This window comes from Sus scrofa, chromosome 12, assembly GCF_000003025.6.
Source record: "Sus scrofa isolate TJ Tabasco breed Duroc chromosome 12, Sscrofa11.1, whole genome shotgun sequence".
Classification (NCBI taxonomy): Eukaryota; Metazoa; Chordata; class Mammalia; order Artiodactyla; family Suidae; genus Sus; species Sus scrofa.
In genome coordinates, this window is record NC_010454.4 from 25889117 (window position 1) to 25914781 (window position 25665).

At 53.3% G+C, this 25665-nt stretch overlaps 1 protein-coding gene across 1 annotated transcript in view; it reads right to left on the minus strand.

Moving 5' to 3' along the window:
* Positions 1755-25665, minus strand: part of FAM117A (family with sequence similarity 117 member A) — a 54566-nt gene continuing 30655 nt past the window's right edge. The window contains exons 2-8 of the mRNA XM_003358095.5: positions 24838-25007; positions 15227-15322; positions 12827-12937; positions 11980-12114; positions 10088-10289; positions 8191-8341; positions 1755-2918 (exon numbers count right to left, since the gene is read on the minus strand). Coding sequence (XP_003358143.2) covers positions 2618-2918; positions 8191-8341; positions 10088-10289; positions 11980-12114; positions 12827-12937; positions 15227-15322; positions 24838-25007 — 1166 coding nt within the window. The 3' untranslated portion in view covers positions 1755-2617. The remainder of the gene's footprint in view (positions 2919-8190; positions 8342-10087; positions 10290-11979; positions 12115-12826; positions 12938-15226; positions 15323-24837; positions 25008-25665) is intronic.

The window sequence follows — 25665 nt, forward strand, 5'->3', positions numbered from 1 at the left end:
TTACTGAAGTGGATTTTCTTCAAGGTCTTTTCAAGTCACCCACAATGGAGCAAACCCTCCCGCATTAATGAGCTCCTTGTTGGGGCCCACCCTCATCTAAGTGTTGGGCCTCTAGGGGCTGACACCAAGAGCTAGGGCGGACTGACCCCAGGACTTGCCACTACCCCCCTCCAGCCCCACCTTAATCATTGAACTCTGGGCTGCTCTTTCTCCCCTTCTAGCAGCCTACTTACTCCTTTGGCACAGCCTCAGTCAAAGGAAGGAAACTCGGGGCAGCACCACACCCATCACTCTGGGCCTGACTCACTAAGACTCTGGGGGTAGGCCAACATCTTTCGGGGAGGGGTAAGAAGTAGAAGATACGGTCTGTCCCCAACTCTCTATCTCCTTTATCTTAGGGAGAGGGACCCCCACGTTTGCTGTCTTATGCAGTGGCTTACTCTATTGTATTAGCCGACAATTCCGGGGCACCGAGCTGGGGTTCCAGTCCCAGCTCTGCCTCTTTACCACCTGGGACCTCAAACAATTCACTTGACCTCTGAGTCAAGTTTCCTCATCTGCAATTAATGGAAATATAACAACAAGCGGGAGGGCACTGTGGCTAGAAGCATGGGCACTGGATTCAAATGATCTGGTTCCCAGTCCTAGCTCCCTTGCTTTGTATCTGTTTGGGGGAGAGAAATTATTCAATTTGGGGGGGGGGGTCCTTCTTTCATTAGTACAGTGGGATTTATCACATTGGGAAGCTGTGATAGTTCAATGACGTTTTATGTAAAGCATTTTACAGTGTGTCTGATGCTTATCTAGCCAAGGCTTGGTAGTTGGGATAGCCTGGCTTAAGAGTTTGTTTTGAGGTTTTATGAGATAGATTCAATGATAGCTATGCCTGCCTTTGGGGTAGTCAACTTTGACCCACACAATGAGGATAATGTGTCTTTTGTGAAAATGCTTTGCAAATTGCATAGTTATTCTCATTTTTCCCAAAAGCCTGAGAGCTCTTAAAGGTATGGTTACCTGCTCTGGTCCCATCAGTTTGGTTTCATTGTACTGACAACTTCAGCTAGCATCATGGACCATAAAAAGCAAGACAAAAACACACAGGAAGGGGGAAAAAAAGTCCTATAAAGCTGAGAGGCTGCAAAAGGACAGGAACAGTTTCTTCTACTCTTTGTGTTGTGGGTACTCACTAATATAACATGAAAAGGATGCTCCAAAGGAGCTAAAGCTTTCCTAAAACTGTGCCCCAAGATTCAATCTGAATGTCATTCCCTGGTCTTGTTTCCTTTGCTGATGCAAGCAACACACACACACTGTCGAACTGTCTCCCGTTGGTCACCCTCATTTCCCTGCTGAAATCCACTCTCCCCAGGGCGCTTTTCCAGGCTCACCCAAGAATGGATGACTTCCCCCACCAACTCCTTCACTGCTCTTCCACCATATTCCTCATTCTGGACAGCCTTTCCCCAGACCCACTGTTTCTATGTCCATGTAGAAAAATGCAAGCCCGGTGTCCCACGAACAGAGACTCTGGATCCAGCCACCCAACATTAAGTGTTAAGGCTTCTCTCGAAGGCAAGGATGAAGTGATATTCATATGATGCCCTCAATCTACATCCCGCTCCCTCCCCCCAAAATATTTAGCAGGACCTCAAGCTGCTGGGAATACTTATTTATTTGGTCTATTAACACCAAGATCGGCAAAAAAACAAAAACAAAAAAAAAAAACAAAAAAAAAACTTCTAAACACAGGATAATAAAACCTGAACATCAACATTCTTCTTCAATTTTGTGTAAGCTCTGCAGTACGGAAAATATACAAACTTCAAACAGCTGCAAAAATAGTGTCTTTGGGAGAAAATAGAGTTTCTACATCGATACAAGAAAAATAGGCATTTTTCTAATCCAACCCAGTCCTGGGGCAGGTGGAGGGTCGAGAGTCGCCACTTGCCACCTGGAGGAATGCCAGCTCTCCCCCTCCCCCAAGACCCACCTGGGGCTGGGCAGGCTGGGCTGCTGCTTAAGACAATTGTAGGGTGAAAGCGAGATGAAAATGCCACTTAGGAAAAACGCTTGGTTCCCCCTCTGCCAGCAGCTGGATTGGTCAAGTGTTCTGGCCCTTTAGGGCTGCTTTGGTCAGCTCCTCCAATGAGAGGGAGGCGTGGGGCTGGGGGCTGAGAGGACGGGGTATCTGCCTTCCGGTCCCCCCTGCTGTGTCTGGGGAGGAGAGGCAAGGAAATGTGTGTGGGGGGGTCCCCCCTCCTTCCATCATGGCCAGCTTGCTCCATGATAAAGACAAGGGCCCCGGACGCAGTCACTTGGACTCAGACCCAGGGGTGGGGGACCCGAGGCCTTCGGGGTGCGTTTTTCCACCCAGTGAGAGAGGTGGCAAGAACACAGGTGTGACTTGTGAGCTGCCCAGCTGCTAGTGGAGAAGGCAGGTCCCCTCACACGCGGAGGGGCTGGTGTCCACGAGAAAGAGGACCCAGGGCTTTGACACAATAAATGAAAGTGCTCGAAGGCCGAGAGGGAAGGGCTCCTTCGTCCCCCATCTCAGGGGAGCTAGGGAAGGGCCTGCCACCAAGGCACTGGTCTCCATGGTCAAGTGGGGGTGGGGGCCTCAGACCACCAGCGAGCTCTGGAAGAGCACGGGCTCTTCCGACGGCGGGCTGCGCTGCCACGGCTCAAAGGGCAGCGAGGAAGCCTTGGAGGCCTCTGGATCCTTCCGAGCCGGTGGTCTGGGGCTGGCAGGGGGGAGGGGGGACCCCGGGCTCGAGGGGCAGTTACGGAAGATGAAGCCCATGCTGGGGAAGAGGGGCTTCATCAGGCTGACAGGGCAGAAGGCCGAGCCGGTCGGGTTGAAATGGACTTTGTTCTTGTCAGGACAGGAAGTCAGGAAGGCCAGGTCGGGACCTGGGGACCTGGAGCGGGGAGAGAGAAACACATACGTGTGTGTGTGTGCACACGGTGGCACGCATGCAAGCACACATGCATGCACACAAACAGCCAGTAAGAAGGCACGAGAGGTGTCACAGCATCAGGGGAGCTGGGTGTCTGTACAAACGGGTTGTAGCTCGACCAAAAAAGTGACAGGCTCCTGAGCAACCACCACTGTTTAGGCTTCTCGGCTCTCAGGTTTTAGAAATATAGCTAAACAACAGGAAATCTACTTCAGCTAAAAACAGGAGGGATTAAAGCTAGACAGGAAGGAGAACTTCCTGACAGTGTGATTCTAGAAGAGACTGAGAGATCTTTTAATTTGAGAGATTTTATCAGTGAATAGGGTTTTGGGAGCAGACCACTTTCTGCCTGAGAACAGAGATCCAGGCGAGGTTTGGACTTTCTTTTTTTTCTTTTTCTTTCTTTCTTTTTTTTTTTTTTTTTTTTTTTGTCTTTTTGCCTTTTCTAGGGCTGCACCCCTGGCATATGGAGGTTCCCAGGCTAGGGGTCTGATCAGAGCTATAGCCACTGGCCTATGCCAGAGCCACAGCCAGGCCAGATCCGAGCCGCATCTGGGACCTACACCACAGCTCACGGCAACGCCGGATCCTTAACCCACTGAGCAAGGCCAGGGATTGAACCCGAAACTTTATGGTTCCTAGCTGGATTTGTTCACCACTGAGCCACGACAGGAACTCCAAGTTTTGACTTTCTTAGGCTTTGCACAGCCTGCAGCAGGGTTTCTCACTACTACTGCACTAGTGCTCTCAGCACTGTTGGCATTTGCGGCTGGTAATTCTTGGTTGTGGGAGCCTGTCCTGTGCATCACAGGATGCTTAACACATCCTTGGCCCCTGCCCCAAGCTGTGACAACTGAAATCATCTCCCAACACTGCCAAATATTCCTGGGGGAGAAAACTATCTCCCATTGAAATCTACTGGCCTCGAGAAACTAATTCTTTTTACTTTGTTGGCTGCACTCATGGTATGCATAAGCTCCTGGGCCAGGGATCAAACTCATGCCATAGCAGTGACCCAAGCCACAGCAGTGACCATGCCAGATCCTTTAACCACTAGGCCACCAGTAAACGTCAAGAATCTAATTCTTGGGAGCTCCCATCATGGCTCAGAGAAAACAAATCTAACTAGTATCCATGAGGATGCGGGTTTGATCCCTGGCCTTGCTCAGTGGGTTAAAGATCCGGCGTTGCCGTGAGCTGCGGTGTAGGTCATAGACAGGGCCCGGATCCCGCATGGCTGTGGCTGTGATTCAACCCCTAGCCTGGGAGCTTTCATATGCCCCAGGTGCAGCCCTAAAAAAAACAAAAACAAAAACAAAAAACCTAATTCTTGAACAGATTTGAAAGGTGTGATTTTCAAAACCCTTTTGGGTGGAGTTCCCGTCGTGGCTCAGTGGTTAACGAATCTGACTAGGAACCATGAGGTTGAGGGTTCGATCCCTGGCCTTGATCAGTGGGTTAAGGATCCGGCATTGCCATGAGCTGTGGTGTAGGTCACAGACATGACTCGGATCTGGCCTTGCTATGGCTCTGCTGTAGGCCGGTGGCTACAGCTCCGATTCGACCCCTAGCCTTGGAACCTCCATATGCTGCAAGAGCGGCCCTAGAAAAGGCCAAAAAACAAACAAACAAACAAACAAAAAAAACCCTTTTGGAGAGAAAAGGACAGCAGTGAGACCTTAGATCTAGGGTGGAATTCACCATCTGGTCTTGGCCTGACGTGCCTCACCCTTCATGTGGAAAGAATCCCTACCCTGCCAACAATGTAGGGGAAATAGAAGGATAAAAGGAGGTGAGGTCAGAGACTTTACCCTTTTATTTTTATTTTTTTGTCTTTTTTTTGGGGGGGCCACACCCACGGCATATGAGAGTTCCCAGGGTTAGGGTCAAATTGGAGCTGTAGACACAATTCTACACCACAGCCACAGCAACACCGGATCCGAGCCACGTCTGTGACCTACACCACAGCTCACAGCAACACCCACTGAGCGAGGCCAGGGATCGAACCTGTATCCTCATGGATCCTAGTTGGGTTCATTACCACTGAACCACAACAGAACTCCAAGGTCAGAGACTTTAGAGTAAGGAATCCTTATGAGAAAAAAAGAATGTCTGGCCATGCTTCAAGGCTGAAACAGCCTGAAGCAGCTACTGGTTGTGAAGATTCTGGGCAAGAAGACAGCGTGTGGGAAGATGGCCAAGCTCTGTACCAATGCCTCCTGTCGCCCACCTTTTTCTTTTCTTTGTTTTTTAGGGCCACACCCATGGCAAATGGAGGTTCCCAGGCTACGGGTCTCATCAGAGCTGCAGCTGCCAGCCACAGCCACGCCAGATCCGAGCCATGTGTGCAACCTACAGCACAGCTCACGGCAATGCTGGATCCTTAACCCACTGAGCGAAGCCAGGGATGAACCTGCATCCTCATGGGTGCTAGTCGGGCTCTTTACCACTGAGCCACAACGGGAACTCCTTTCTTTTTCTTTTTTCTGTGGCATGTGGAAGTCCCTGGGCCAGGGATCAAACCTGCACCACAGCAGCAACCTGAGCCACGGCAGTGACAATGTCAGATCCTAAGTTCCACTGCAAGGGGACTCCATTGCCTACCGTTTTCTTAAAGTGTAATGTATACATATAGAAAAAGGCACTTAGTGTCCAGCTTGATAAATTGTTATTTTAACTATAGAGGTTTTGTTTTATTTTGTTTTGTTTTTTTGGCCATGCCCACATCATACAGAAGTCCAGACCAGGACCTGAACCTGGTACCTGCCACCGTGGTAACAATGCCACATCCTCAACCGCTAGGCCACCAGGGAACTCCCTTAATTGTAGAATTCGAATCCTTCCAAACTCAGGAAGAAAGAGCAGGGCACCCGTTGGAGGGCAGATGCTGGCATGGGGCAAGAGGTGGAAGAAGTGGAGGGAAGTCAAGGCCTATGTGTGGAGTGTGTTTGGAAGCCTGTGGTTCCAGAGCATTCCTCAGTGGCAAGGTGTCCCCGGAGAAGGGCTTAAAAGACTCCCACTTTGGGAAGGAGTAGGGGATGGGCAGGAGAGGGCATGTTCTCGGGTGGGGGAGGGTCGTGCACACACACACACACTGGGAAGGTGACCCAGGGAGACGGAGTAACACTGCAAGGACATGAGGGCAACCAGCCTAACCCCGAAGGGCTTGATTCCCTGTCTGGGAAATCCAGGCCATCTTAACACGACGGGCAGCCAGGAAGAGGAAAATGGGGCAGAAGAACCACCAAACACAAGCACCTCCCAGGAGGGAAGTTCATGCAACAAAGAGACCCCCATGAGCTGGGAATTTCTATCCCAAGATAGCTGAGAAAGTAACTGACGGCTCACCACCTCTCTTAAAGGGTTAACACCGGGGCAGGAAGCCAGATGAAAAGACTTTAAATTGGGAGTTCCTGTCGTGGCTCAGTGCTAACCAACCCGCCTAGTACCCATGAGGACGCAGGTTCGATTCCTGGCCTCACCCGGTGGGTTGAGGATCCCAAGTTGCCATGAGCTGTAGGGTAGGCCAGCAGCTACAACTTCGATTCGATTCCACCCCCTAGCCTGGGAACTTCCATATGCTGAGGGTGTGGCCCTAAAAAGACAAAAAAAAAAAAAAAAAAAGGTAAAAGAACTGACTCTTTGACCCAGGAACACCGCTTCTTGGACTCTGTCTTACAGAAATACATCAGTACAAAAGGCATGTGCAATCAACTATAATTTAAAAATAAAAAAACAACTTTAAACTTCTCTGGTCTTATCAGTTTACCAAAGAATCAAGACCAGCAACAGCCTAATTGCCGCAAGCAATCCCAGGCTGTAATTACTCTTACATAGATGTGCAGACTGGGAAGGGTACAAGAGCTCAGGCTGCGTAAGCTATGACATCGGGCGCCTTCCCTCAACACCGCCCCAGAGGACTGAGGGCTCTGGGAGAGTCGCCAGGCAACGGTGATGATGGGAACAAAGCCCAGCCCCCGTGGTTTTCCCCTTAACTCCCACTCTGGGTTATACAGGTACCTCCTGCGACCACCACGGCCTTATCTGAGATACAGAGGGAGCCATCCAGCCCCCACGCCCTGTCCTAGTGAAATTGCCACTCATGCTCCGTAACTCAACTCCCTGAGTGCCACTGAAACCACAGCTTCTGCTGTGAATTGGCCCCAGTGAGTATTCTATTGGCAGGGGGACTACAGGGAGCTTTCTTCTCAGCTCCTGCTAAGGGGACAGTAGGGTATTTGGCAAATTGCAGCTCAAGATTTCTCTCTGCTAATGAGAGGGAAGCGCAATAAAGAAACCAACTTCAGGAGTTCCCATCGTGGCACAGAGGAAATGAATCCGACTAGGACTCATGAGGTTTCGGGTTCGATCCCTGGCCTCGCTCAGTGGGTTAAGGATCCAGTGTTGCCGTGGCGCTGGTGAATCTAATTCTTGGGAGCGCCCATCATGGCTCAGAGAAAACAAATCCAACTAGTATCCATGAGGATGTGGGTTCGATCCCTGACCTCGCTCAGTGGGTTAAGGATTTGGCGTTGCTGTGGCTGTGGTGTGGGCTGGCGGCTACAGCTCCAATTAGACCCCTCGCCTGGGAACCTCCATATGCCATAGGTGTGGCCCTAAAAAGACCAAAAAAAGAAAAAAAAGAAACCAGCTTCAGAATGACATCTGAATTGTCCAGTCTGGCTTGGGAATATTCCACATTCCTTACTGGCAAGGACTAGAAATTTCTGTCTGGAAGTTCACGATGCTTGCACTGCTGCAACGGCAGGGGGAAGATGCGACTCAGAAGCAACAAGAAAGCTGTTTCGGCTTCCCCTCCACGGCTGTGGGCAGGAGACACTCCTGAGCTCTGCCCGAAGAGAGTGACTAGTATGTTCTCTCGCTCTCTGCTTACAGTCTAGCAAATTCTCACACCTTCCCCAGCGATGGAAAAAAAAAATAGAAGAAACAAAGGGTTTAGGTTTCAGATCTCTTTCCTTTCCAGCTCCTGCTGTGTTTGCGGCTGGCATGTGGGCAGAGAGCACGTTTCTATGGAGATAACGATAAGCAAAGATTTAGGTGCTCAGAGGAGGCAGTGTCAACAAGTTTGATCATGGAAGGACGGCATCGACGGCTGACAGCGTCTCCAGGACGAGGGAGCATCAGGGCCGCAAGGGGGGGGGGCTATCAGGGGCTTGCGTCCCTGTGCCTCCCTCGTGTGCCCCCCCACCCCCCACCGGGGCGAGGTACTCACGTGGCCTCTTCAAACACCCGCACTCTCTCACAGCCTTCTGGGGGCTCCCGTTTGAAGACGTAGCTGTGATTGGGCCGCGGGGAGGCGGCAAAGGCAAGGACTGGAGATGGGCTGCCATCTTCAAGGAAGGCGGGGTGGCCTGGAGAGGAAGCTGCACACAGAGCAAGGCTGAGTCCGGTGGCACTAAGGGGAGGCCTCGGCTTGCCCCAGCTCAGGCCTTGGTGCCAGGAGGCAGGACTGGGGGACAGGGACCGTGGGTGGCTGTGGTTAAGCTCAACCGGGTGTTTGTCTACACCCTAGCTTAAAACACCTCTGAGGCAGCTTCCAAAAACACATAGTCTGCTATACAGGATACATAATACAGTTGGACGGATGCAGAAGTCAGGTCTCATACCAAGGCCACACGCCGGGGAAGTAGGCTGCGTCCGACTGGAACGCCAAGCCTCCAACGCAAAAGAATCCGCACGTCTGTGGGTCTGCCTTCTCGCAAGACTGCACCGCCCTGCCTGCCAACATACCACAGCTTCTTCCTTTCCACAGCCTTGAAAATCTATCCCTTCTTCCAGGAAGAGCTCTCCTACTGACTCAGAGAGGCAGTCCTGGTTCAACCCCACTCGCAGGGATAAGAGTCCTCTCCCTTTCTGCACAGTCAATGTACCCAGACCCGGGCGGTTGCCAATAGTGACTCTACCTGTATTTAATGCCCACGTATTCTTTTGTATTCTACGGTCTGTTTACCTGCATATTGTGAAATCATGCCCTTGACCAGCTGTGAGGTGCTGGTGCTGCTGTGAGGATCAAGTTAGGAGATACAGGCAACAGTGCTTTAGAATGGCAAGGTCATTATCACCGGGAAGAAGGCCTCCAATCCTGGCCTCTCAGTGACGCGGCCACAGCACAGTGCAAAGTGGAGACGTCGAGTCAGAAAGCCTGGGTTGTGATCTGGGTCAAACTGTGTGACCCCGGGCAAGCGACTACATTCTTTTATTTACAGGTTCACAACCACCCTGAGATGTCTTGCTGGTAAGGGGGACAGTGGATACCCGAACAGGCTCCTGGGCTTTCCTAAGCTGAACCTCAGCCCAAAGCGGGGGACGGGAGGGACCGCTTCTTTGGATTACAGTGGGCTCTAAGTGCAGACACTTCATATCAATTATAAAGCAGAATCTACATCCAGGACCAGTAGGACAGACAGAATAAAGATGACTCATAAAGATAATTGAGTTGGGGAGGGGGAAGGATGGACGGGGTGGGGAGGGGGGTGGTTCAGGTGGGGCATATGCACACCGAGGGGTATGCAATGATTGGCCAGTGGGGATCTGCTGTACGGCTCAGGGAACTCAACCTGACTTTTCTGTCTTTTTGCCTTTTCTAGGGCCGCTCCTGTGGCATATGGAGGTTCCCAGGCTAGGGGTCGAATTGGAGCTGTAGCTGCCACCCTACGCCAGAGCCACAGCAACGTGGGATCCGAGCCGCGTCTGCGACCTACACCACAGCTCACGGCAACGCTGGATCCTTAACCCACTGAGCAAGGCCAGGGATCGAACCCACAACCTCATGGTTCCTAGTCGGATTCATTAAGCACTGAGCCACAAGGGGAACTCCATCGACCTAATATTCTGAGAGAATCTATTCGGGAAAAGAATCTAAAAGAGAATGGGTGTGGGGGCATGTCGCACTGAATCACTCTGTTGGAGAGCAGAAATGATTACAACGCTGTAAATCAAATCTACTTCAACAAAACTTTGAAAAATGGGAAGCGAAAAAAAAAAAAAAAAGATTCTAGTTGGTTAGTGAGTAAAAAAGGCCCAGTCAGAAACTGGTGAGAGGTGGCAAGGGCAGGGACAGACACTCCAAGTGGGCCCTGCGGTCTCAATGACCCCACCCCACAGCTTACCTTTGTCGGTGGGGATGGATGCCAGCTCCTCAGTGGCACCCCGGTGTTCCTCACGGCTGGTCTGGCCAGAAGGCTGGGGGGATGCCAGGGGCATGGAGGGAGAGCTGGCAAGGTTTCCAGGCTCCAGGAGGAGGAGGGGATGGTCACAGCTGCCGCTCTGGGGGGGAGCCGGGGCGCGGTGCCCGTCAGGGATTTCAAGGATCTGCCGGGGTTGAGGATTGGTCAGGACACTCAGGCTGGTCTCTTCAGGCCGGGGACCTGTAGGGTCCCCCCCCTCACTGTCCTCATCGTTTCACAACACACAGTGACAGCAGGACACCATTTCCTCGTGTCACCGACGTTCCCAACAACCCCCAATCTGACAGGCCACCTCCTGCTGTGGCTCCCGGAGCACTGCCTTCTTTTCCCCCAGAGAGCATTTTATGACTACATATTATTTACCGGTTTCATCAGTGTGTTGCCCCCACTAAGCTGTGAGCCTCACGAGGGCAGGGACCTCCTGTGTGTCAGGCTCTGGGAACACAAGGGTGACTAACGCATGGGGACATGGAGGGGGCACGCCACCAGGACACTGCAACAGCTGTGTGCCTTTTGGGACAGGCGTGCAGATTATCATCATGCATTAAGTACACCCGCCCCCGGTTTTTTGGGGTTTTTTTTTTTTTTTTTTTGGTCTTTTTGTCTTTTGGGGCCACACCCACATGGAGGTTCCCAGGCTAGGGGTCAAATCGGAGCTGTAGCAGCCAGCCTACACCACAGCCACAGTAATGCCAGATCCGAGCAGTGTCTGTGACCTACACCACAGCTCCTGGCAACGCCGGATCCTTAACCCACTGAGCAAGGCCGGGGATCGAACCCGCATCCTCATGGTTCCTAGTCAGGTTCGCTAACCGCTGAGCCACGACAGGAACTCCCCACCCCCGTTTTTAACATACAAAGGTCCCGGTATCCACGGCTCACCCGTCTGTGTGCATGTGCAAAATCCTACATGCACACACTTGAAAACCAACCAGCAAGTAAATTATAAACTGAGGAGTGTGCCCATGAGAATTATATTAATACTGCCCAACTGGCATTCCCCAGTTGTCCTGTGTCAGTATAAACCTGTGCCTGAGACTACAGAAAAGGAAGCAAATAATTCTGCCAGGTATGGTGGGGGGAGGCTGCGCACAGGTGACTGGGCATGACGGATGAGCGCCCTGTATCTGTGTCACCAGCCAGAGATGGAGGGATGGGTACCGGGGCTGTTTGAACTGAGGCACAGCTGGGTGACGGTGATGACGGTGAGGGTGACAGCGGCAAACTGTGAGCTGCTGCTTGGGCTGAAGAGTGAGACCTTGTCCCTTCCTCACACAGCTGGGGGCCTTGCTCCTTCTCTTTCCATTCACCCCCTAAAAGCCTTCCCCAATGTACCATCCAGCTCTGCCGTTCTTGGGATCAAGTCCATTTGGGTCTCATAAACTCAATTTATGTTCCTTCCACGGGATGATGTTCCCATGTGTGACTCTCTCTCTCTCTTTTTTTTTTTTTTTTTTTTTGTCTTTTTAGGGCCGAACACGTGGCATACGGAGGTTTCGGGCTAGGGGCTGAGTCAGAGCTGCAGCTGCCAGCCTGTGCCACAGCCATAGCCATGCCAGATCCAAGCCACGCCTGCGACCCACACCACAGCTTACGGCAACGCCAGATCTGAGTGAGGCCAGGGATTGAACCTGTGTCCTCGTGGATACTAGTCATATTCGTTTTTGCTGAGCCACAACAGGAACTCCCCATGTGGCTCTCTTAACATGCACGTGCAGCCTGTGAGCCCCTAGGCGGCACGCGTTCGCCGTCCCCGTGTCCAGACGCAGCAAGACACTGCCTGTCTGCGCATCCAGGGTGCCACCCCTACTCACCCGCAGCAGCTCCTCTTCGCCCTGCTCCTTCACAAACACCTCCTCCAGCTCTTGGTTGAGCCCTTCCAGGCTCCGGTGCAGGCAGGGGCTGAGTCGCAGGACAGGGGACCCTGAGGGGAAGCTGGGAGGGGACGCCTGAGGAGGAGGCAAATGAAGCCATCACTGAACCCCACCAAGCCTTGTACAGTTATCGGGTCTGACCAAGGGGCTAACGGTCAGGTCTACACAGCAGAACCAAATAAGTACAGGAGAATTCAGGGACAGTTACAATTGAATTGGTCCATTTGGTGGGGTTTTCTCCAGGGGGCAGAGCTTTGAGAGATCTAAAGTGTGCTTTTTTTTTTTTTTTTTTTAATTTATTTTTTTATTTCATTTTTAAGTTTTAGTTTTACAGCTGTACCAGCTGTGGAAGTTCCCGGGCTAGGGGTCAATTTGGAGCTGCAGCTGCCAGCCTACACCAGAGCCACAGCAACACCAGATCCAAGCTGTATCTGCGAACTCCACCGCAACTTGCAGCAACACCGGATCCTTAACCCACTGAGCGAGGCCAGGTATGAAATTCGCATTCTCATGGACACCATGTCAGGTCCTTAACCCACTGAGCCACGATGAGAACTCCCTAGATTGCGCTTTTAGAGTCAGCATCATTGCCTCAGCTGCGCAGGGGCTGGGGATGGAGGAGAGAGACCACACAGCAAGAAGCCCTTTCCAATGCCACTCGGCAAATCCAAGTTTGCACCAAAACTTCATTGGACCCTCCGTGGCCTTAGGGTGGGTGTGCATTGTGGGAGGGGTGGGGTTGGGGGGCAAGGAGGAAGCCAGAGGGGACAGGCTTGGGGAAACATACCATCAGCGCTCCCCGCACAGCATGGTCCCCTTGGAGGGGGGAGCCCCGTTCCTTCTCCTTCCCACTGCGGCTCAGCTTTGTCCGCTGCAGCTGTTGCTTCAACTTGGTGATCTGACCAAGAGAGAGGGGAGGACAGGCGGGTAAAGCAAAGCGAAAGTGCCCTGGGTCCCTTCTTCCAGGGCAGCTCCCGCCTGGTGCCCAGGAAAACACATAAAAGGAAAGTGGAGGCTAATCTTCCATCTCAGAATCCCTCAGTGGTGTTCAGAACTATGGGGACAGGTTCGGCAAGCTGGACACCATATTAACCGGATTATTTGAGTTTTGGAATTACCGCGTATTCCGCAGATGGCTCAGGGTCTCCCAAATTCTAAATATGCGACACTGAAACCATTTTTGTCTTTCACGGATTCCAAAGGCATGGAATACGACCCTATAAATAGAAACGGGAGGGAGTTTCCATCGTGGCTCAGTGGTTAATGAACCCGACTAGGAACCATGAGGTTGCGGGTTCAATCCCTGGCCTCACTCAGTGGGTTAAAGATTCAGCGTTGCCGTGAGCTGTGGTGTGGGTCGCAGACGTGGCTCGGATCCTGTGTGGCTGTGGCTCTGGCGTAGGCTGGTGGGTGCAGCTCTGATGAGACCCCCTAGCCTGGGAATCTCCATATACCGTGGGAACGGCTCAAGAAAAGGCAAAGAGATTAAAAAAAAAAAAAATAGAAATGGAAAGTAATGGCTTTGAAGTCCCACCTCAACGTCCATTCACAGCCATCTCAAAGGCCCTGGGTCCAGGAAGGATGGAAGGATTTCCCCCCATTTTCAAGCAGATGACACTGAGCAAGGCGCAGCCTCTCAAGAAGGAATATCAGCTGGTGTCCCAACTTCACCCCCAGTGACAATCATGGAGCATCACCAACACCTCTGAACACTGTCACAGTCACATCTGTAATCCTGGATCTCTTCACTCTTAGTGCATATAACCTCCTCACTCCGATAATTACAAATTTTAAATACACCAGCCTTAAATACTTCAGATTCTCTCTGTTCTTACGACCAAGAGGGCAGAAGCTACTCCCCTGGGAAGGGTGAGCCCTGGCAAGCGGCACCCCCCCACCCCCGCAGCACGCTGCCAGGCGGAGCTGGGTTGGGAGCCCTGGAATCTAGTCTATGCGTTTCTCTACTCGCCCTCAATCATTGGGACCCTCAGGAGAGGGAAGGAGGGCCAGGAAAAACTGTGTGAGAACACATCGCTATTTTTCTCTCTCCTTTTTTGCTTTTTTGGCTGCACTCGTGGCATATGGAAGTTCCAGGACCAAGACTGAATCCAAGCTGGAGCTGTGACCCACGTCACAGCTGCAGCAATGCTGGATCCTTAACCCACTGCTCGGGCCAGAGTTTGAACCAGCAACTTGACAGAGACCAGCAGGATCATCAATCCACTGCACTAGAGCAGAAACTCTATTTCTCCCTCCTTTTAAAAATAAGGCTGGGGGCGTTCCCATCGTGGCTCAGCAGTTAACGAACCTGAGTAGGATCCATGAGGATGTGGGTTAGATCCCTGGCCTCGCTCAGTGGGTTAAGGATCTGGAGTTGCCATGAGCTGTGGTGTACATCACAGACCCATCTTGGATCTGGTGTTGCTGTGGCTGTGGTGTAGGCCGGCAGCTGTAGCTCTGATTCGACCCCTAGCCTGGGAACCTCTGTATGCTGCGGGTGCAGCCCTAAAAAGCAAACAAATAAATAAGGCTAGGAGTTCCCATCATGGCTCAATGGGAAAGAATCTGACTAGCCTTCATGAGGTTGCAGGTTCAATCCCTGGCCTTGCTCAGCAGGCTAAGGATCTGGTGTTGCTGTAAGCTGTGGTGTAGGTTGCAGACGTGGCTCAGATCTGGCGTTGCTATGGTTGCGGCTGTGGTGTAGGCCAGTGGCTACAGCTCTGCTTCGACCCCTAGCCTGGGAACCTCCATATGCTGTGGGTGTGGCCCTAAAAAGACAAATAATAATAATAATAATAATAATAAGGCTGGATGAATAGTTAAGTAGCGAACGAGCCTGGGGGCTTCCAACTCTCAGAAACTCACTCTCTCCAGTCTCTGAACCCCTTTCCTGGATCAAAGCTCAAGGTGACACGAGAACAATGGTCACTCCCATCCTGTGCTTGGCTGCTGGAGGGCACCAGGAGTCTCCGGCCAAGCCCCTGCCTGCAGGAGGGTTTGGACTCCTAAAGCCAAGCCACCAGGAGGTTGGGAGGCAGCTATGAAGGCGTCATCCCATTAGGAAGAGGCTGGGTCAAGGCAAGTGAGACTGGAAATGTGAGTTGGCTTTGGAGCAGAGGCCTCCACGGTTGGGGGGTGGGGGGCGGGTAGACAAGGCCATTGGCCACAGAGTCAAAGGGGGCAGTACCTCTTTTCGGTGGTCTGTGCTGCCCCAGGACGCTGAGCGCTTGTGTGTGCAGGAGCTGGAGCGCTCACCTTCAAGCTCTTGCCAGGACAGGGGGGTCTGCAGAGAGAGAAACCCGGTGAGACAGGGGCTTCTCCAGCAGGCCCTGGGGAAGCAGACACACCATTTCCCAGACGGAGATGGTGGCTCTTTGCAGTCATCTCTCATCTGCTCATCCACCTCTGGACACTGCCGGCCTCTTTTATTCTTTCAGGCTTCTCCACCTGCACTGCCGCTTCCCAATCCACCTGCTCCAGGAGACCCTCCCGGATGAGCCACGAAGGCCCATCTGGTCTTTATGATTCTCTATGACTTTCACACACGGACGGGAGCCCCAGCTATTTATTCTGCATGCTTCTCCCCAGCAGTGAGGACAGGTATTGTCCCTTTCCATCCCCACCAGCTCCAAGAGAGCACGGCCGGGCTCAGGGAACCACTGGCATCCGAGACGCCCTCCCCATCTGCATGCCCAGCACAGGCCCAGGTTTCCTGGGAGCCCAGTGAAAAGCAGTTACCCGAAGGGACTCCATTAAGGAATCATGAATTAGTTGACTAGGAAAAAGGTCAACAGAGACAGCCCTTTCTCCACCCCGAACCTCTGTGCTTGTCCTGAGACTCCTCCCTGTACACGGAGTAAGTGACGGGAGCCCTCCAAGTCTCCCTAAATGCGCAGGGAGGGGACCTTTTCAGAAAGGAGGAAGCCAGAATTTTGTGCTCAGCCCTGACTGCTGACCGCTTTGGGCTTCATCACAGCTCCTTCTCCTGGACTCTGCTCTGCCCCTGGCAAGAACCGGGCTCTCGGGGCTCTCAGTCTGCCACCCTCCCTCCCAGCTGCACAGAAGATGGGGGAACCAAGATGGAGGCAGAGGTGGGGGGGTGTCTGTAGACCCACTTCCTGAGCTCCCACTGGAGGGAGGAAGCGGTTGGCTCTCAGCATGATCCCTCCCCACCACCAGCATCCCTCCTTTCATTCCAAGGGAGGGGCCCAAGGGGACCGCTCCAGTGGAACCAGTTCCTCTTGAACTTCTTTGCACAAGCTGCCAAAACCATGAGGGCCTGGGAACCGTCTCCTCCAACAGATCTGCTGACCTCCCCCGAGGGGTTGTTGCAAACAGAAATGGGGGAGGAAAAGAAGGAAAAAGCCCAACAATTCACCACCCAACAGCTGTGAAGAAGAGCTCGGCGGGGGCAGTCTGAGCGCGGGGCTGTGGGAGCAGCCGTCCCGCTCGCCAGCTGCAGAGGAGAAGGCCCACAGGGGCCCAGCCCTGCCTCTTCCTTCTCCCAGCTGCCCACCCATCAGGACCTTTCCTGGGCTCTGTGACAACTGCCCCGACTCCCTTCCCTGAGGCCAGCACCACAGGGAGACCCCCCGACCCCCCAAGATGCATCCCCACTATTCCTACTTTAGCAAAAGGGCAGACAGCACGTTCTCCGGCTGGCACCCCAAGGCCCTCGAGGTGGAGCTGGCTCTGACAGTGCACGGAAACCAAGCAGCTGGTCTACTTCCAAATGCCTGCATCTCTCTACACCAGGGTGTTGGAGGTCCCTAGTGGCCTAGCGGCTGAAGGATCCAGCACTGTCACTGCTGTAGTGCAGGTTCGATCCCCGGCCTGGGAACTTCCACATGTCATGGGCATGGCCAAAAAAACAAAACAAAAATCCAGTATGTTGGCAGACAGAGCCTCAGAAAAGGCTGCTGCATATCCTGAAAAGAGAAGTCCGCCTCTCCCACAGCCCCCAGAGCCCAGCAGATGTGCACAGGCTCCTTCCACCGCCAAAGCCAAGCCTATAGCGAGCTAGGTCTGTTCATCAAAGCCCTGGAAAGGTGGCAGAGGCTACAGGGCAGGTGCGACAAAGGTGAAGGTGCCAATGCTCATTTCCCTTCCTTCGGGAAGCTCCTGCACGCACAGGTGGGTGGCAACAGGGAAGCGAAATCAGCCACACTCAGGCTGCCACAATTCCACTCACATCTCTTGCAAACTCTTCCACTGCCTCTTTCTTCAGAGAGATGTGAGGGGGTGGAAGGAGAGACGTGGGCTAGCTCTGGGGGTTAGAAAGGACGTGAAAACTTAGAGCAGCTGGGGTCATCTCCTCCCTCCACCTTGCCTCACCTCAATCTGCTTGGCAGCATTTCCCAGCATCTCCTGCCTCCCCTGGAAACTGCTCTGCTAAGGCCATCACTCTGCCTTGACACCCACCCTGACCAGAGACCTCACCATCTTATCCTCCATCCGTGAGCTCCCCGTCCCTGGCTCCCTGTCCTACCAGCAAATCCAGCTCCAGCTCCTTTTTCTTTCCTTATCCCTTGACCTCTAAGCCTGGCCTCCCCATCTCAGCTCCCCACTGACCAGCTCTCAGGAAGCCCTTTCTAACTTGTCCATCCCACATGACCTGCTGCTTCCCTCTGCATCTCTTCTCTTCGGAGGGGTTCAGGGTATACGTCATTCAGCGTAAACTCACTCAGCGAAGAGTTTCCCAATGCAGACTGTGTGCCAGGCAGTGCTGCAGGGGCTGGGGACACGACAAGGCACAGACTGACAAAAATCCTTGTCCCCTTTGCGTTGACATTCTAGTCTAGTTTAAACAGTGCTAGGTACTAAGAAGAAAAAGTATAGCAAAGAAGGGCTAGGAGGAGTTCCATCGTGGCGCAGCAGAAACGAATCCAGTGGGGAACCATGAGGTTGTGGGTTCGATCCCTGGCCTTGCTCAGTAGGTTAAGGATCCGGCGTTGCCCTGAGCTGTGGTGTAGGTCGCAGATGCGGCTCCGATCTGGTGCTGCTGTGGCTGTGGCGTAGGCTGGCGGCAACAGCTCTGATTAGACCCCTAGCCTGGGAACCTCCATATGCCACAGATGCAGGCCTAAAAAAGGACAAAAGGGCTAGGAGGGCTGGGCGGGGGAACATGATTTTAAATGTCAGGGAAGTGTTCAGTGAAAAGGTTAACATCTGATGGGAACACAAAGGAGGTGAGGAGGGAGCTGTGTGAATATCGGAGGTGAAAGCAACCCGGATGGAGGGCAGAGTCAAGTGCAAAGGAGTGAATCTGGGTACATTCGAGAATGACAAGGAGGCCGGCGTGGCTGGGGCACAGCGAGCCACGAGCAGAAGAGATGAGGTCAGCAGGTGGACAAGTAGAAAATGACCCCCCAAGAAATCAGGTCCTAGTCCCTGGAACCCATAAATATTACCTTATGGGGCAAAGTTTCGGCAGAAGCGCTTAAGTTAAGGACCTTAAGATGGGAAGAGCACCCCGGCTTATCCTGGAGGGCCCTGCATGTTGTTTCAAGTGTCCTTAGGAGCAGGAGACAGAGGGAGATCAGACACTCACAGAAGAAGACGAGGCCATGTGACCAGGGAGGCAGAGACAGGGGTGATGTGGCCACAAGCCAAGGAAAGCTGGCAGCCACCAGAAGCTGGAAGAGGCAAGGAACAGGTCTCCCAGGGAGCCTCCAAAGAGAGCACAGCCCTGCCAATACCTTGATCTTGGCCTGGTGGAATGGAATGCAGATTTCTGGCCTCCAGAATGGTGAGAGAATACATTTCTGCTGTTTTAAGCCACTAAGTTTGAAGTAATTTGTTATATCAGCCTCCAGAACCTAATACAGTAGGTTATTATACATTCGAAGCTCTTTACATGCTGGGCTTAAGGATTCTTCAGGCAGGCACGTGCTCAGGGTGGGCTTTGGCCCCTCCCACAGAACTGGGAGCATCAGGCGTGGGGACCATGCCCCGCCCCTGATTTCCAGCACCCCTGGGTGGACAGACCCCCTCCTCCTGCATCTCACCACAGACATCTGGGCCAAGGTTTCCTGGGAGCCCAGAAATATCACAGCTAAGGAAGGCTACCCTTCAAAGAGGGACCCTTCAGGACACAGCAGGGGCCAAGCCATGCTGAGCAACGGCACCACAAGTAGTCGTTCCAGACGGCCCTTTGCGAGCAGGATAAAGCTTGAGCTCAGCAGGGCAGCCATGTTTGTCAAAGGGACTCATGCAATGGAACAGATGTATTTTAACACCCTGGCCCAGGGGGAGCAGCCGAGGGAGAAGCGGGGCTCCTCACTAGCCAACTAAGCAGATGATGCTCGGATTATGCAAAACTGGATGTGGGTTAGACCAAGGAAGCTTTGCCCGGGAGTCTGAAATCCCAGAGCAACACGGGGGATCACTGGGGGAGGCGTGGACGGCCTTCCAAAGAGCAGCCTGATGTAACAAGAAGGCAGGGGTGGGATGGAGCCAAGATCCCACCCCCACTGGAACCTGTTTCTCTGCCCCCGACCCGACCAAGTTCCTATCCGGCTGCTGAGGCAAGGAAGAGTCCTGGTCCGCGCTGTCTCCTGTGACTTTGGCTGGGTCCTGGGAACATAACCAGTGTACCCCCGCAGATGTGAAGAGCGGCGTGGTGCCTGGCCTAGCACTGATGCTCCGTAACTACGCGGTGGAACCGAAATCCAGCAGGGATGGAGTTCCCGTCGTGGCACAGTGGTTAACGAATCCGACTAGGAACCATGAGGGTCGGGTTCGGTCCCTGCCCTTGCTCAGTGGGTTAATGATCCGGCGTTGCCGTGAGCTGTGGTGTAGGTTGCAGACGCGGCTCGGATCCCGTGTTGCTGTGGCTCTGGTGTAGGCCAGTGGCTACAGCTCCAATTCGACCCCTAGCCTGGGAACCTCCATATGCTGCAGGAACGGCCCAAAGAAATAGAAAAAAAAAAAAAAAAAAAAAAAAAGAAAGAAAGAAATCCAGCAGGGAATCAGCCCCGAGGGACTCTGGCTCGAAAAAGAGGCAGGAAGGGCTCTGAGGGTGGTCTGCCGGCCAGCACCGGGAACGCTGGCTGCAGGTGGCCAAGGCCATCATCCCTGGCCCTGTGGTGACTGTGTGACCCTCAGATTTTCCATCATGAACCTATTTGCAAATATTCTGTGCTGTTGACCAGTCCTGCTCATCAGTCCTGGAAACAGGCACTGGGCCCGGGCCCTGACACCTGCAAAGAAAGGCTGTGATGAGCGGGCTGAATCGTGTGTCATCACCACATGCTGAGGCACTGGGCTGGGAAAAGGAGGAGGCCGGCTTACAGGTAGGAAAGTCAGGGCAAGGGAAGTCTTCCCCAACAAAGCATGCCACCTCTGCCCTTGGCCTTCAGGACACTCCAAGAAGTGTGTCAGGGATTTAAGCTCATTTTTTTCCCCCAAAGGGTAACTCAGGCCTAAAGGAACAAAAGTTGATCAGAAAGGCCTTCCCCACCGGACCTGGCACCTGGGAGGAATCGGGGCCAGGGATGGGCAGGACCAGGGGCCAGGTGGAGCGGGCACCCAGGGTCCTGTCTGTCTGCACGATGAGAACACCAGCGGGGGAACTGGGCTCTAACAGTCATCCCAGCTGTGGTGAGACCACTTCCTCCCTCCAGAAAAGTGTGAGAAGACTCGCAGCAAGGAGGGCGGGGGCGACCGCAACCACCTGCCTGTGTGGCCATCGCCCACCGTGGCCCAGCGCCAGAAAAGCCCAGCTCAAAGCGCTTGGGGGCCAGCTCTGAGAGGCCAGCTGACCCGGTGGAGGGCACTCCAGAAAAGGGGAAGCATGTTGAGATTGACCTAGACAATCCTCCGAGGCGCAAAGAAACCTCTAGATAATGGTGACATCACCCGAGAGCCTTCCTAGTCCTTGCTGACTGGCCCCTCCGTGTCCAGCTCCCACTGCACCCAAGTGCTTCCTAACAGCCACCAAGCTGTCCCCCGGGCGACCTGGCCACCCTGCTCCCGTCGTGTACCCTGGCTCAGAGCAGGCAGCAGCCCCGAAGCACACCATCACTCATCACCGCATCCACAAGCCATTTCCCGAATAAGATCCATCCATCTCTCTCCCTCACCTGCCCCCGATATTTGGGGAAGCCAGCGCTCCATGTCAGACTCTAAATTGCCTGGGAACCACCCATGCTATCCTTCGTGCCTGCCTATGAGCTTAAGCCCCAGCTGAGCCCAGGGAGGGAACAGCAGGACAGGTGGCCACCTGCTTTGTTCAAAAACCCAGGGCTTTTAACCCCACCTCTTGCCTTGTAAGAAGCCTTAAGGACGCAGTGTGCCTGGATGTCTAAATGGCAGGTCTTCGGCCATGAAACTTGCAGGGCTCTTCCTTGCTTGGGTGCTGGTGGTGGCAGGGGGCGGGTGGGGGGAAGCCAAGCTGCTCGGCTGCTGTCCTTCCTGCAAGCTCTGCCCCGGGAGGGCCAGGCTGTGTCCAGAGACACATTCCACAGCTGGCTCAGGATGTGAGTTGGGGTGGGGGGCAGAAGGGAGGGCCTGCCAGAGGCGTGGATGTACCACACTGGTGTGGCCAGAAGAGAAGGCACAGAAGGGGAGGGGAGGGGTGGGAACAGCCCCGCCTCGAGCTCAGAGGCATGAGGGAAAGGCGCTGGCATCCCTTATTTTTAGCAACTTAAAAGCTTTCAAGGGCTTTGTTAGATCCTGCCTCCCTACCTCCCCTCTGCTCTTCCATCTCCCCAGAAAACCTCTCCCTCATCCCCAGTCCTTTCTGGGTGAGGTCGGGCTGAGCTGGGAAGGGGCATCTGTGATTGAGGGAGCGGCTCAGGTCTCATGGCATCAACGCCAGTGTTGAAGGAGGTAGCTTGTGCCAGGCCAGGGCGCTCAAGCAGGCATTTGAATGCAGCCCAAAACCTAGAAGCAGAAAATTCCCAGGAGGCCAGGAATGAAAGATGGGGCAGAGTGCATACTTGGGCTGGGATGCCTACGTTGATCAGAACTCTCCCATCTCCTGACTGCAGCCACAATATTGACAGGTTGCTAAGAGTTCCTCGAGGGCTGGAGCCCATCCCAGGGAAAGAGGAAAGCTGCATGGCTTGGCCTTGCCAGACCCACGGAGGCGCATCGCTGACCTCTGTCTTGCTGTGGCAAGAAGCCCAGACTTGTTACATAAAAGATCTGGCCTGCAGCTGGAGCCTGAGCAAAAACACACAGCCTAGAGCCCATGCCTCTCAATCCGGCCAGAGAACATCTGAGGCCAAGCCTGCCCTGAGTTGACAAAGAGAATGCTATCTGAGGAGTGGGGTGGGGGCTTCCTAGAAGGCTGGTAGCAAGAAATGAGAGGGATACAGGGATACGAGGATGGAGGCAGGGAGCTGCGTGGGAGCCCATGTCTGATGAAGGGGGATGCCAGCATGAGCTTACACCACTGGAAGCAACCTCAAGTCCTGCTCCTCCAGGAAGCCCTCCATGACTAGACACGCTTGGACTAAACATTCCTCGGGAAAAAGAAAGGGGTGTGTGCTCCAGGCCTGTGAATGGGAAGCATAACCTACCCCCCTTGCCCTTTTTGGGGGTGGGGGGGCAGGGATCAGCAGTGACCCGGGCTCCCAAGAAGTCGGCCTACTCTGCCTGCTACGTGGGGCGTGCTCCCCCTTCAAACCTCTCCCCAGAGTGAAAGAGCGCCATCGGTTTTTAACTGCGGCAAACTCTTGTTGGTCCAAGGTGGTGTGTTCCCAGGAGAAGCCCCCTCCTGTAAACTGTGCCAGACACTCGGCGCTCCGTTCCCTGGCCTTCATGGAGCTGGCATCCAGACTCACCAAGGCCAAATCTTGTTCTCATTTCCTGGTTCTTCCCTCCGACCTGCCAAGAACAGGACTGGGCATTCAAACATTCACTAATAACATCTGAAAACGGATCTCATTTAAAAAATAAATAAAAGAAAGCGGCTGACGACGCGATGTGCTCAGCAGAGCACGACGGGGGACGTGAGAGCAGAAAACCCTTTGCCATTTGGCCGCCACCCCACCTCCGACGACGCAGGCGGGGCAGGCACGCTCCAGCAGCGGGTGAAGGAAGGGCGGCTGGCCTGGCATCCCCCAGGATTCGGGCTGCCTCTGAGCCTGTGTTCTCCCCACCCTGTTTCCTCTTTCCTGAGAACAGCTCATTTGTTCGGAAGCTGAACAGGAATGGGTTTAAACTGCCACAAAAGTGAGAGAAGAGTTGACTCTTCAAAACGTCACTGCTGAGAAGGTTGAAGTTCTGAGTCGGATGAAGAAATACCTTTGTATAATTTCACATACAGAGTTCCCACAGTGGCACAGCGGCAATGAATCTGACTAGGAACCATGAGGTTTCAGGTTCGATCCCCACCATGGGTTAAGGATCTGGCATTGCTGTGAACTGCGGTGTAGGTCTCAGACGCGATTCGGATCCCATGTTGCTATGGCTGTGGTGTAGGCCGGCAGGCGCAGCTCGGATTGGACCCCTGGTATGGGAACCTCCACATGCCGCGGGTGCAGCCCTAAAAAGACAAAAAAAAAAAAGAACAAAGCAGACTTGCTTAACTATAAAACCATAAATAAAAGCACAAGATATGGAGTTTCCGTCGTGGTGTAGTGGAAATGGATCCGACTAGGAACCATGAGGTTGCAGGTTTGATCCCTGGCCTTGTTCAATGGGTTAAGGATTTGGCGTTGCTGTGAGCTGTGGTGTAGGTCGCAGACACAGCTCAGATCCTGCGTTGCTGTGGCTGTGGCGTAGGCCGGTGGCTATAGCTCCAATTAGACCCCTAGCCTGGGACCACTCCACATGCCATGGGTGTGGCACTAAAAAATAAATAAATAAATAAAATAATTTTACAAACGAGATGACTGCTTAGGCTAACACTACCTCATTCCAAAACTGCCCCATGGGCTGGATGATTGATGGAGATCCCTTCCAAGTTTAGGATTCTTCGTGAAAAGACTATTGTGAGGAAAAATCCTGAAGGAGGGGACCTGGCCTCCACAGGACTCAAACGGATCCAGTGCAGTGCTGGAGCGGGCTGCTGACTAGGGATCAACTCTCCATTATCTGAGAACTTTCCCGTTGCTCCAGTGGGACCTATCGTGGCTCAAGACTTTTTGGCCACCCTTTCCAGTTGTCTGGGGATAAATTAACTCCATTGAATGTTGACTTGTTTTAACAAGGTAAACATCCTCTTTTGTGTGTGTGTGTGTGTGTGTCTTTTTAGGGCCACACCCACAGCATGTGGAAGTTTCCATGCCAGGGGTCCAACTGGAGCTGCAGCCGCCAGCCCACACCACAGCCACCACAACGCCAGATCCAAGCCGCATCTGTGACCTACACTACAGCTCACAGCAACGCTGGACCCTTAACCCACTGAGCGAGACCAGGGAATCGAACCTGCGTCCTCCTGGATTCCAGTCAGATTCGTTTCCGCTGAGCCACGATGAGAATGCCATCAATTTTTTGGCATGTCATTTTTTGAAACCTAGGATAAATCCCCAGATCAGCTGTGCTTACCTGCACATGAAAACTCAAAGCCAAATGGATAAACCCAGATTGACTTCTCTTTCCCACCAGTCAGGTAGAATGGAGATTCATTTTCAGGTAAGTTAATGGAGATTCATTTTCAGGTAAGTTTATGGAGAGAATCAAACTGGTAAAGATGAGAGGATGAAAAGCTACATGGTGACGATGTGTGGCCAAAGCCCGGGGCAGGTCATGTCTCTGACCAAGTGCTGGTAAGCAGCCCCAAGGCCGCCTCAGCCAGCCCACTGCCCCATCCTTACCCCTCAGCCCATGAGCAGAGCGCTTCATTACCTGGGTGGCCTTGTCATTGGTACAGCAGGTGAAGGCCCCATCAGCATCTCGTGGCCACTGGCCCAGAAGGTAGGAGCTGAGGATGGTGTCCAAGGAGAAGGTACGTCGGACCTGGGGCGGCTGAGGCCTGCACACTGGCTTTTCAGGGGCCACAGAACACGGGACGCTGGCTGGAAGAGAGCACAGCCCGCACGGCGTGACGTCAGCATGAAGGAAGCAGACATGGTAACTGACCTTGTCTCCTTTTGTTTTGTTTTATTTGTTTGTTTTTGTCTTTTTGCCATTTCTTGGGCCACTCTTGCGACATATGGAGGTTCCCAGGCTAGGGGTTTAATCAGAGCTGTAGCCACCGGCCTACACCAGAGCCACAGCAACACGGGATCCGAGCTGCATCTGCAACCTACACCACAGCTCATGGCAATGCCAGATCCTTAACCCACTGAGCAAGGCCAGGGATCAAACCCGCAACCTCATGGTTCCTAGTCGGATTCGTTAACCACTGCGCCACAACGGGAACTCCTGACCTTGTCTCCTTTTGGAAGCCTCTCGAGACTGCCAGTCTTCCCTTCTATCCGCCTCCCTCCTGACTCAACCAGCTGTTCTTTGTCACTGGAAAGAATTTATACCATTGCACTCCGGACAAGGGGTTACTTTATACATGTCCTCTCTTTCTTCTGTTCCTAATGAACTGTGACCTCCCAGGTCTGCGTCCCAAGTTTCCTGAGAGCAGGACTGTTTCCCATCACTAAAGAGGTCCCTGGAAGTGAATGGAAAGCATGGGTTCCTCCATCTTTTATTTCCTGCCCTTCTTCCTCCCTCCAGCTTTAT